This window comes from Coturnix japonica, chromosome 17, assembly GCF_054131305.1.
Source record: "Coturnix japonica strain WE chromosome 17, WE-NBRP24, whole genome shotgun sequence".
NCBI lineage: Eukaryota > Metazoa > Chordata > Aves > Galliformes > Phasianidae > Coturnix > Coturnix japonica.
In genome coordinates this window covers 256800-269280 of record NC_140679.1, presented here as the reverse complement: position 1 = coordinate 269280, position 12481 = coordinate 256800, and the positions used below count along the sequence as shown (strand labels likewise).

Genomic DNA, 12481 nt, shown 5'->3' with positions numbered 1-12481 from the left:
ATTGACACCTATAGGAACCCATTGACCCCATAGGAACCCATTGGGACCCATAGGAACCCATTGACACCATAGGAACCCATTGGAACCCACTGACCCCATAAGAAACCCCATTGGAACCCATTGGAATCCATTGACCCCATAGGAACCCATAGGAACCCATTATCTCCACTGACCCCATAAGAAACCCCATAGGATCCCATTGGAGCCCACTGACCCCATAGGAACCCATAGGAACCCATTGATCTCCACTGACCCCATAAGAAACCCCATAGGATCCCATTGGAGCCCACTGACCCCATAGGAACCCATAGGAACCCATTGGAATCCATTGACCCCATAAGAAACCCCATAGGAACCCATAGGAATCCATTGACTCCATAGGATCCCATTGACCCCATAGAAACCCATTCATCTCCATTGACCCCATAAGAAACTCCATAGGAACCCATTGACCCCATAGGAACCCATTGGAACCCATTGACCCCCATTAATTAACACTAACGAGCTCTAATTAACCCCACAGGGACCCCAAGATGGCGGCGCTGCCCCAAAGGCTTCGGGGGGCTCCTGGGGGGCTGCGATGTGCCCCAATGGGACCCCAGCCCCATAACGGAGGTGAGTGGGACCCCATAGGACCCCATAGAACCCAATGGGACCCTATAGAACCCCATAGGACCCCATATAACCCAATGGGACCCCATAGAACCCCATAGGACCCCATATAACCAAGTGGGACCCCATAGAACCCCATAGGACCCCATATAACCCAATGGGACCCCATAGAACCCCATAGGACCCCATATAACCCAGTGGGACCCCATAGAACCCCATAGGACCCCATATAACCCAATGGGACCCCAACCCCATAACGGAGGTGAGTGGAACCCCATAGGACCCCATAGACTCCAATGGGACCCCATAGAACCCCATAGGACCCCATAGAACCCAATGGGACCCCATAGAACCCCATAGGACCCCATATAACCCAATGGGACCCCATAGAACCCCATAGGACCCCATATAACCCAATGGGACCCCATAGAACCCCATAGGACCCCATATAACCCAATGGGACCCCAACCCCATAACGGAGGTGAGTGGGACCCCATAGGACCCCATAGAACCCAATGGGACCCCATAGAACCCAATGGGACCCCAACCCCATAACGGAGGTGAGTGGGACCCCATAGGAACCCATAGAACCCAATGGGACCCCATAGAACCCAATGGGACCCCAACCCCATAACGGAGGTGAGTGGGACCCCATAGGACCCCATAGAACCCAATGGGACCCCATAGGAACCCCATAGGACCCCATATAACCCAATGGGACCCCAACCCCATAACGGAGGTGAGTGGGACCCCATAGGACCCCATAGAACCCAATGGGACCCCATAGAACCCCATAGGACCCCATAGAACCCAATGGGACCCCATAGACCCCATAGGACCCCATAGAACCCAATGGGACCCCATAGAACCCAATGGGACCCCATATAACCCAATGGGACCCCATAGAACCCAATGGGACCCCAACCCCATAACGGAGGTGAGTGAGACCCCATAGGACCCCATAGAACCCAATGGGACCCCATAGGAACTCATAGAACCCAATGGGACCCCATATAACCCAATGGGACCCCAACCCCATAACGGAGGTGAGTGGGACCCCATAGGACCCCATAAACCCCATAGGAACCCATAGAACCCAATGGGACCCCATAGAACCCCATAGGACCCCAACCCCATAACGGAGGTGAGTGGGACCCCATAGGACCCCATAGAACCTAATGGGACCCCATAGAACCCCATAGAACCCCATAGGACCCCATATAACCCAATGGGACCCCAACCCCATAACGGAGGTGAGTGGGACCCCATAGGACCCCATAGAACCCAATGGGACCCCATAGAACCCCATAGAACCCCATAGGACCCCATAGAACCCAATGGGACCCCATAGAACCCCATAGGACCCCATAGAACCCAATGGGACCCCATAGAACCCCATAGGACCCCATAGAACCCAATGGGACCCGAACCCCATAACGGAGGTGAGTGGGACCCCATAGGACCCCATAGGAACCCATAGGAACCCCATAGGACCCCATATAACCCAATGGGACCCCAACCCCATAACGGAGGTGAGTGGGACCCCATAGGAACCCATAGAACCCAATGGGACCCCATAGAACCCCATAGGACCCCATATAACCCAATGGGACCCCATAGAACCCCATAGGACCCCATAGAAACCCAGTGGGACCCCATAGGAACCCATAAACCCCATAGGACCCCATAGGAACCCAGAAACCCCATAGGAACCCATATAACCCAATGGGACCCCAACCCCATAACGGAGGTGAGTGGGACCCCATAGGACCCCATAGGAACCCATAGGACCCCATATAACCCAATGGGACCCCATAGGACCCCATAGGAACCCATAGGACCCCATATAACCCAATGGGACCCCATAGGACCCCATAGGAACCCATAAACCCCATAGAACCCCATAGGACCCCATAGAACCCAATGGGACCCCATAGGAACCCCATAGGACCCCATAACCCCATACAGGTGACCCTATAGGACGCCATAGGACCCCATAGAACCCTATAGGACCTCATAGAACCCCATAGGACCCCATAGGACCCCATAACCCCCCCCAGACCCCATAGAACCCCATAGGACCCCATAGGACCCCATAAACCCCATTGAGACCCCATAGGACCCCATAACCCCCCCCAGACCCCATAGGACCCCATAGGATCCCATAGAACCCCATAGGACCCCATAGGACCCCATAGAACCCCATATAACCCCATAACCCCATACAGGTGACCCTATATGTTTTCCCCCCTTTTAGAGCTGTCCCGGATGTCCCCCATAGGACCCCATAGAACCCCATAACCCCCCCCAGACCCCATAGGACCCCATAGGACCCCATAGAACCCCATAGGATCCCATAGGACCCCATAGAACCCCATAGAACCCCATTGGGACCCCATAGGACCCCATAACACCCCCAGACCCCATAGAACCCCATAGAACCCCATTGGGACCCCATAGGACCCCATAAACCCCCCCAGACCCCTTAGGACCCCATAAGTCCCCCCCAGACCCCATAGGACCCCATAGAACCCCATAGGATCCCATAGGACCCCATAACCCCCACCCAGACCCCATAAAACCCCATAGAACCCCATTGGGACCCCATAGGACCCCATAGAACCCCATAAACCCCATAGGACCCCATAGGACCCTATAGGATCCCATAGAACCCTATAGGACCCCATAAGTCCCCCCCAGACCCCTTAGGACCCCATAGAACCCCATAAGTCCCCCCCAGACCCCATAGGACCCCATAAGTCTTACCTTAGACCCCATAGGAACCCCATAGGACACCATAACCCCATAGCCCCCCCCCCCAGACCCCATAGGACCCCATAGAGCCCCATAGAACCCCATAGAACCCCATAGGACCCTATAGAACCCTATAGGACCCCATAGAACCCCATAGGACCCCATAACCCCCCCCAGACCCCATAGAACCCCATAGAACCCCATTGGGACCCCATAGGACCCCATAAACCCCCCCAGACCCCTTAGGACCCCAAAGAACCCCATTGGGACCCCCCAGACCCCATAGGACCCCATAAGTCCCCCCCAGACCCCATAGGACCCCATAGAACCCCATAGGATTCCATAGGACCCCATAACCCCCACCCAGACCCCATAAAACCCCATAGAACCCCATTGGGACCCCATAGGACCCCATAGAACCCCATAGACCCCATAGGACCCCATAGGACCCTATAGGATCCCATAGAACCCTATAGGACCCCATAAGTCCCCCCCAGACCCCTTAGGACCCCATAGAACCCCATAAGTCCCCCCCAGACCCCATAAGACCCCATAAGTCCCACCTTAGACCCCATAGGAACCCCATAGGACACCATAACCCCATAGCCCCCCCCCCCCCCAGACCCCATAGGACCCCATAGAGCCCCATAGAACCCCATAGAACCCCATAGAACCCCATAGGACCCTATAGAACCCTATAGGACCCCATAGAACCCCATAGGACCCCATAGGACCCCATAGAACCCTATAGGATTCTGTAGGACCCCATATAACCCCATAGGACCCCATAACCCCATACAGGTGACCCTATATGTTGTCCCCCCTTTTAGGGCCGTCCCGGATGTCCCCCATAGAACCCCATAGGACCCCATAACCCCCCCCAGACCCCATAGAACCCCATAGGACCCCATAGGACCCCATAGACCCCCCAGATCCCATAGAGCCCCATAGGACCCCATAGGACCTCATAGAACCCTATAAGACCCTATAGGATCCCATAGGACCCCATAGAACCCCATAGGACCCCATAGAACCCTATAGGATCCCATAGGACCCCATAGAACCCTATAGGATCCCATAGGACCCCATAGAACCCCATTGGGACCCTATAGGACCCCATAGAACCCCATAGGACCCCATAGGATCCCATATAGATGACCCTATATCTTGTCCTTTTAGGGCCGTCCCGGATGTCCCCCATAGGACCCCATAGAACCCCATTGGGACCCCATAGAACCCCATAGAACCCCATAACCCCATACAGGTGACCCTATAGGACCCCATAGGACCCCATAACCCCATACAGGTGACCCTATAGGACCCCATAGGACCCCATAACCCCATAACCCCATACAGGTGACCCCATAGGACCCCATAGGACCCCATAGAACCCTATAGGACCCCATAGAACCCCATAGGACCCCATAAGTTCCCCCCAGACCCCATAGGACCCCATAGGACCCCATAGGACCCCATAGAACCCCATAGAACTGCATAGGATCCTATAGGACCCCATAGAGCCCTATAAGACCCCATAGAACCCCATAACCCCATACAGGTGACCCTATAGGATGCCATAGAACCCCATAGAACCCCATAGGACCCTATAGAACCCTATAGGACCCCATAGAACCCCATAGGATCCCATAGGACCCCATAGAACCCCATAGAACCCCATAACCCCATACAGGTGACCCCATAGGACCCCATAGAACCCTATAGGACCCCATAGAACCCCATAGGACCCCATAAGTTCCCCCCAGACCCCATAGGACCCCATAGAACCCCATAGAACTGCATAGGATCCTATAGGACCCCATAGAGCCCTATAAGACCCCATAGAACCCCATAACCCCATACAGGTGACCCTATAGGACCCCATAGGACCCCATAACCCTATAACCCCATACAGGTGACCCTATAGGACCCCATAGGACCCCATAACCCCATAGAGGTGACCCTATAGGACCCCATAGAACCCCATAGGACCCCATAGAACCCCATAGGACCCCATAAGTTCCCCCCAGACCCCATAGGACCCCATAGGACCCCATAGAACACCATAGAACTGCATAGGATCCTATAGGACCCCATAGAGCCCTATAAGACCCCATAGAACCCCATAACCCCATACAGGTGACCCTATAGGATGCCATAGGACCCCATAGAACCCTATAGGACCCCATATAACCCCATAGGACCCCATAGGACCCCATAACCCCCCCCAGACCCCATAGAACCCCATAGGATCCCATAGAACCCCATAGAACCCCATAGGACCCCATAACCCCCACCCAGACCCCATAGAACCCCATAGAACCCTATAGGACCCCATAGGACCCCATAAGTCCCCCCTAGACCCCATAGGACCCCATAGGACCCCATAAGTCCCCCCCAGATCCCATAGAGCCCCGTAGGACCCCATAGAAACCTATAAGACCTTATAGGATCCCATAGGATCCCATAGGACCCCATAGAACCCCAATGGGACCCCATAGAACCCTATAGGACCCCATAGAACCCCATAGCACCCCATAAAACCTTTAAGACCCTATAGGACCCCATAGGACCCCATAGAACCCTATAAGACCCTATAGGATCCAATAGGACCCCATAGAACCCTATAAGACCCTATAGGATCCCATAGTACCCCATAGGACCCTATAAGACCCTATAGGTCCCCATAGGACCCCATAGAACCCTATAAGACCCTATAGGACCCCATAGGACCCCATAGAACCCCATAGGACCCCATATGATCCCATAGAACCCCATAGAACCCTATAAGACCCCATAGGACCCCATAGGACCCCATAGAACCCCATAGAACCCCATAGGACCCCATAGGACCCCATAGAACCCCATAGAACCCCATAGGACCCCATAGGACCCCATAGAACCCTATAGGATCCCATAGGACCCCATAGAACCCTATAGGATCCCATAGGACCCCATAGAACCCCATTGGGACCCCATAGAACCCCATAGAACCCCATAGGATCCCATAGGACCCCATATAACCCCATAGAAGCCCATAACCCCATACAGGTGACCCCATAGGACCCCATAGAACCCTATAGGACCCCATAGAACCCCATAGGACCCCATAAGTTCCCCCCAGACCCCATAGGACCCCATAGAACCCCATAGAACTGCATAGGATCCTATAGGACCCCATAGAGCCCTATAAGACCCCATAGAACCCCATAACCCCATACAGGTGACCCTATAGGACCCCATAGGACCCCATAACCCTATAACCCCATACAGGTGACCCTATAGGACCCCATAGGACCCCATAACCCCATAGAGGTGACCCTATAGGACCCCATAGAACCCCATAGGACCCCATAGAACCCCATAGGACCCCATAAGTTCCCCCCAGACCCCATAGGACCCCATAGGACCCCATAGAACACCATAGAACTGCATAGGATCCTATAGGACCCCATAGAGCCCTATAAGACCCCATAGAACCCCATAACCCCATACAGGTGACCCTATAGGATGCCATAGGACCCCATAGAACCCTATAGGACCCCATATAACCCCATAGGACCCCATAGGACCCCATAACCCCCCCCAGACCCCATAGAACCCCATAGGATCCCATAGAACCCCATAGAACCCCATAGGACCCCATAACCCCCACCCAGACCCCATAGAACCCCATAGAACCCTATAGGACCCCATAGGACCCCATAAGTCCCCCCTAGACCCCATAGGACCCCATAGGACCCCATAAGTCCCCCCCAGATCCCATAGAGCCCCGTAGGACCCCATAGAAACCTATAAGACCTTATAGGATCCCATAGGATCCCATAGGACCCCATAGAACCCCAATGGGACCCCATAGAACCCTATAGGACCCCATAGAACCCCATAGCACCCCATAAAACCTTTAAGACCCTATAGGACCCCATAGGACCCCATAGAACCCTATAAGACCCTATAGGATCCAATAGGACCCCATAGAACCCTATAAGACCCTATAGGATCCCATAGTACCCCATAGGACCCTATAAGACCCTATAGGTCCCCATAGGACCCCATAGAACCCTATAAGACCCTATAGGACCCCATAGGACCCCATAGAACCCCATAGGACCCCATATGATCCCATAGAACCCCATAGAACCCTATAAGACCCCATAGGACCCCATAGGACCCCATAGAACCCCATAGAACCCCATAGGACCCCATAGGACCCCATAGAACCCCATAGAACCCCATAGGACCCCATAGAACCCTATAGGATCCCATAGGACCCCATAGAACCCTATAGGATCCCATAGGACCCCATAGAACCCCATTGGGACCCCATAGAACCCCATAGAACCCCATAGGACCCCATAGGATCCCATATATGTGACCCTATATGTTGTCCTTATAGGGCCGTCCCGGTTGTCCCCTAAATGTCAGCGCCCCATAAGGGGGGGTAAAGCCGGAGCCCACCCCACAACCACAGGTGAGACCCCACATGGGGTTTGGGGCCATTTAGGGCCGTTTTGGGTCATTTTAGGGTCGTTTTGGGTCATTTTAGGGCCATTTTGGGTCCATTTAGGGTCTATTTAGGGTCATTTTGGGGTCGTTTGGGGTTTATTTAGGACCATTTAGGGTCATTTTAGGGCCATTTTGGGGTCATTTTGGGTCTATTTAGGGCCATTTTGGGTCCATTTTGGGTCTATTTAGGGTCAATTTAGGGCCATTTTGGGTCTATTTAGGGTCAATTTAGGGCCATTTTGGGCCATTTAGGGCCATTTTGGGTCAATTTAGGGTCATTTTGGGTCTATTTAGGGTCATTTTAGGGCCATTTTGGGTTTATTTAGGGCCATTTAGGGCAATTTAGGGCCATTTTGGGTCATTTAGGGCCATTTTGGGTCTATTTAGGGTCACTTTAGGGCCATTTTGGGTCATTTAGGGTCTATTTAGGGCCATTTTGGGTCCATTTAGGGTCTATTTAGGGTCATTTTGGGGTCGTTTGGGGTCTATTTAGGGTCATTATAGGGCCATTTTGGGTCTATTTAGGGTCATTATGGGGCCATTTAGGGTCATTTAGGGTCAATTTAGGGCCATTTAGGGTCATTTAGGGACATTTTAAGGGTCATTTTGGGTCATTTTAGGGCCATTTTGGGGTCATTTTGGGTCTATTTAGGGCCATTTAGGGCCATTTTGGGTCTATTTAGGGCCATTTAGGGCCATTTTAGGGCCATTTTGGGTCATTTAGGGCCATTTAGGGTCTATTTAGGGTCAATTTAGGGCCATTTAGGGCCATTTAGGGCCGTTTTGGGATCATTTAGGGCCATTTTGGGTCTATTTAGGGCCATTTTGGGTCCATTTAGGGCCATTTTAGGACCATTTAGGGTCTATTTAGGGCCATTTTGGGGCCATTTAGGGTCATTTTGGGTCATTTTAGGGTCATTTTGGGTCTATTTAGGGCCATTTAGGGGCCATTTAGGGCCGTTTTGGGTCATTTTAGGGTCATTTTGGGTCTATTTAGGGTCAATTTAGGGCCATTTTGGGTCATTTTGGGTCTATTTAGGGCCATTTTGGGGTCATTTTGGGTCTATTTAGGGCCATTTTGGGTCCATTTAGGGCCATTTAGGGCAATTTAGGGCCATTTTAGGGCCATTTTGGGTCATTTAGGGCCATTTTGGGTCTATTTAGGGTCAATTTAGGGCCATTTTGGGTCTATTTAGGGTCATTTAGGGCCCTTTTGGGTCTATTTATGGCCATTTTGGGTCCATTTAGGGCCATTTTATGGCCATTTTTGGTCAATTTAGGGCCATTTTGGGTCCATTTTGGGTCTATTTAGGACCATTTTGGGTCTATTTAGGGTCATTATAGGGCCATTTTGGGTCATTTTAGGGCCATTTTGGGTCTATTTAGGGCCATTTTAGGGCCATTTTGGGTCTATTTAGGGCCATTTTGGGTCCATTTAGGGCAATTTAGGGCCATTTTAGGGCCATTTAGGGTCATTTTAGGGCCATTTTGGGTCATTTTAGTACCATTTTAGGGTCTATTTAGGGTCAATTTAGGTCATTTTAGGGCCATTTTTGGTCAATTTAGGGCCATTTTGGGTCTGTTTAGGGTCATTTTAGGGCCATTTTGGGTTTATTTAGGGTCATTTAGGGTCTATTTAGGGCCATTTTGGGTCCATTTAGGGCCATTTAGGGCAATTTAGGGCCATTTTAGGGCCATTTTGGGTCTATTTAGGGCCATTTTGGGTCTATTTAGGGTCAATTTAGGGCCATTTTGGGCCATTTAGGGCCGTTTTGGGATCATTTAGGGCCATTTAGGGCAATTTAGGGCCATTTTGGGTCATTTTAGGACCATTTTAGGGTCTATTTAGGGTCAATTTAGGTCATTTTAGGGCCATTTTTGGTCAATTTAGGGCCATTTTGGGTCTGTTTAGGGTCATTTTAGGGCCATTTTGGGTCTATTTAGGGCCATTTTAGGGCCATTTTGGGGTCATTTTATGGCCATTTTGGGTCTATTTAGGGTCATTTTGGGTCCATTTAGGGCCATTTTAGGGTCATTTTGGGTCTATTTAGGGCCATTAGGGGTCTATTTAGGGTCTATTTAGGGTCTATTTATGGCCATTTTGGGTCCATTTAGGGTCATTTTAGGGCCATTTAGGGCCATTTTGGGTCTATTTAGGGTCATTTTGGGTCTATTTAGGGCCGTTTTGGGTCTATTTAGGGTCAATTTAGGGTCATTTAGGGCCATTTTGGCTCTATTTAGGGTCCATTTAGGGCCATTTTAGGCTCATTTTGGGTCTATTTAGGGTCATTTTGGGTCCATTTAGGGCCATTTTGGGTCCATTTAGGGCCATTTTGGGTCCATTTAGGGTCTATTTAGGGTCATTTTGGGGTTGTTTGGGGTCTATTTAGGGTCATTTTAGGGCCATTTTGGGTCTATTTAGGGTCATTATGGGGCCATTTAGGGTCATTTTGGGTCATTTTAGGGCTATTTAGGGCCATTTTGGGTCTATTTAGGGCCATTTTGGGTCCATTTAGGGCAATTTAGGGCCATTTTAGGGCCATTTTGGGTCATTTAGGGCCATTTTGGGTCTATTTAGGGTCAATTTAGGGCCATTTTGGGTCATTTTAGGGCCATTTTGGGTCATTTTAGGACCATTTTAGGGTCTATTTAGGGTCAATTTAGGTCATTTTAGGGCCATTTTGGGTCTATTTAGGGCCATTTTGGGTCCATTTAGGGCCATTTTAGGGTCATTTTGGGTCATTTTAGGGCCATTTTGGGTCCATTTTGGGTCTATTTAGGGCCATTTTGGGTCTATTTAGGGTCAATTTAGGGCCATTTTGGGTCTATTTAGGGCCATTTTGGGTCCATTTAGGGCCATTTTGCGTCAATTTAGGGTCTATTTAGGGTCATTTTGGGGTCGTTTGGGGTTTATTTAGGGTCATTATAGGGCCATTTTGGGTCATTTTGGGTCATTTTAGGGCCATTTTAGAGCCATTTAGGGTCTATTTAGGGCCATTTTAGGGCCATTTTGGGTCTATTTAGGGCCGTTTTGGGTCTATTTAGGGTCAATTTAGGGTCTATTTAGGGCCATTTTGGGTCAATTTAGGGCCATTTTAGGGCCATTTTGGGTCTATTTAGGGCCATTTTAGGGCCATTTTGGGTCTATTTAGGGCCATTTTGGGTCTATTTAGGGTCATTTTAGGGCCATTTTGGGTCTATTTAGGGCCATTTTAGGACCATTTTGGGTCATTTTAGGGCCATTTTGGGTCTATTTAGGGTCATTATGGGGCCATTTAGGGCCATTTAGGGTCTATTTAGGGCCATTTTGGGTCCATTTAGGGCCATTTAGGGTCCATTTAGGGCCATTTTGGGTCTATTTAGGGTCATTTTGGGTCATTTTAGGGCCATTTTGGGTCATTTAGGGCCATTTTGGGTTTATTTAGGGTCATTTAGGGTTTATTTAGGGCCATTTTGGGTCTATTTAGGGCCATTTTGGGTCCATTTAGGGTCATTATGGGGCCATTTAGGGTCATTTTGGGTCATTTTAGGGCCATTTTGGGTTTATTTAGGGTCATTTAGGGTCTATTTAGGGCCATTTTGGGTCTATTTAGGGCCATTTAGGTCCATTTAGGGCCATTTAGGGCAATTTAGGGTCATTTTAGGGCCATTTTGGGTTTATTTAGGGTCATTAAGGGTCTATTTAGGGTCATTTTGGGTCTATTTAGGGCCATTTAGGGTCCATTTAGGGCCATTTAGGGCAATTTAGGGCCATTTTAGGGCCATTTTGGGTCATTTAGGGCCATTTAGGGTCTATTTAGGGTCTATTTAGGGCCATTTTGGGTCTATTTAGGATCGTTTTGGGTCTATTTAGGGCCATTTTGGGTCCATTTAGGGCCATTTTGGGTCCATTTAGGGTCTATTTAGGGTCATTTTGGGGTCGTTTGGGGTTTATTTAGGGTCATTTTAGGGCCATTTTGGGTCTATTTAGGGTCATTTAGGGTCTATTTAGGGCCATTTGGGGTCCATTTAGGGCCATTTAGGGTCCATTTAGGGCCATTTAGGGCAATTTAGGGCCATTTTAGGGCCATTTTGGGTCATTTAGGGCCATTTTGGGGCCATTTAGGGCCATTTTGGGTCATTTAGGGCCATTTTGGGTCTATTTAGGGTCAATTTAGGGCCATTTTGGGCCATTTAGGGCCATTTTGGGCCATTTAGGGCCGTTTTGGGATCATTTAGGGCCATTTAGGGTCATTTTAGGGCCATTTTGGGTCATTTTAGGACCATTTTAGGGTCTATTTAGGGTCAATTTAGGTCATTTTAGGGCCATTTTTGGTCAATTTAGGGCCATTTTGGGTCTGTTTAGGGTCATTATAGGGCCATTTTGGGTCTATTTAGGGCCATTTTAGGGCCATTTTGGGTCTATTTAGGGCCATTTTAGGACCATTTAGGGCCATTTTAGGGCCATTTTGGGGTCATTTTGGGTCTATTTAGGGCCATTTTGGGTCTATTTAGGGTCAATTTAGGGCCATTTAGGGCCATTTTAGGGCCATTTTGGGTCATTTAGGGCCATTTTGGGTCTATTTAGGGTCAATTTAGGGCCATTTTAGGACCATTTAGGGTCTATTTAGGG

The 12481-nt window shown here is 49.9% G+C and overlaps 1 protein-coding gene across 16 annotated transcripts in view; it reads left to right on the top strand.

Annotated features, from left to right (window-relative positions):
- Positions 1 to 12481, top strand: part of LOC107307721 (ataxin-2-like protein) — a 100186-nt gene that overhangs the window by 42862 nt on the left and 44843 nt on the right. For 12 of the 16 annotated variants that reach the window (XR_014935220.1, XR_014935218.1, XM_085518208.1 and 9 more), the window contains 2 exons: positions 524 to 615; positions 7760 to 7834. Coding sequence is in view for 14 of the 16 variants with exons in the window: in XM_085518208.1 (XP_085374334.1) it covers positions 524 to 615; positions 7760 to 7834 (167 nt within the window). In the remaining 2 variants the exon portion in view is untranslated. Of the gene's footprint in view, positions 1 to 523; positions 616 to 2315; positions 2363 to 7759; positions 7835 to 12481 lie in introns of those variants that run through there. The other 4 variants (XM_085518206.1, XM_085518210.1, XM_085518211.1 and 1 more) reach the window with 2 other exon arrangements.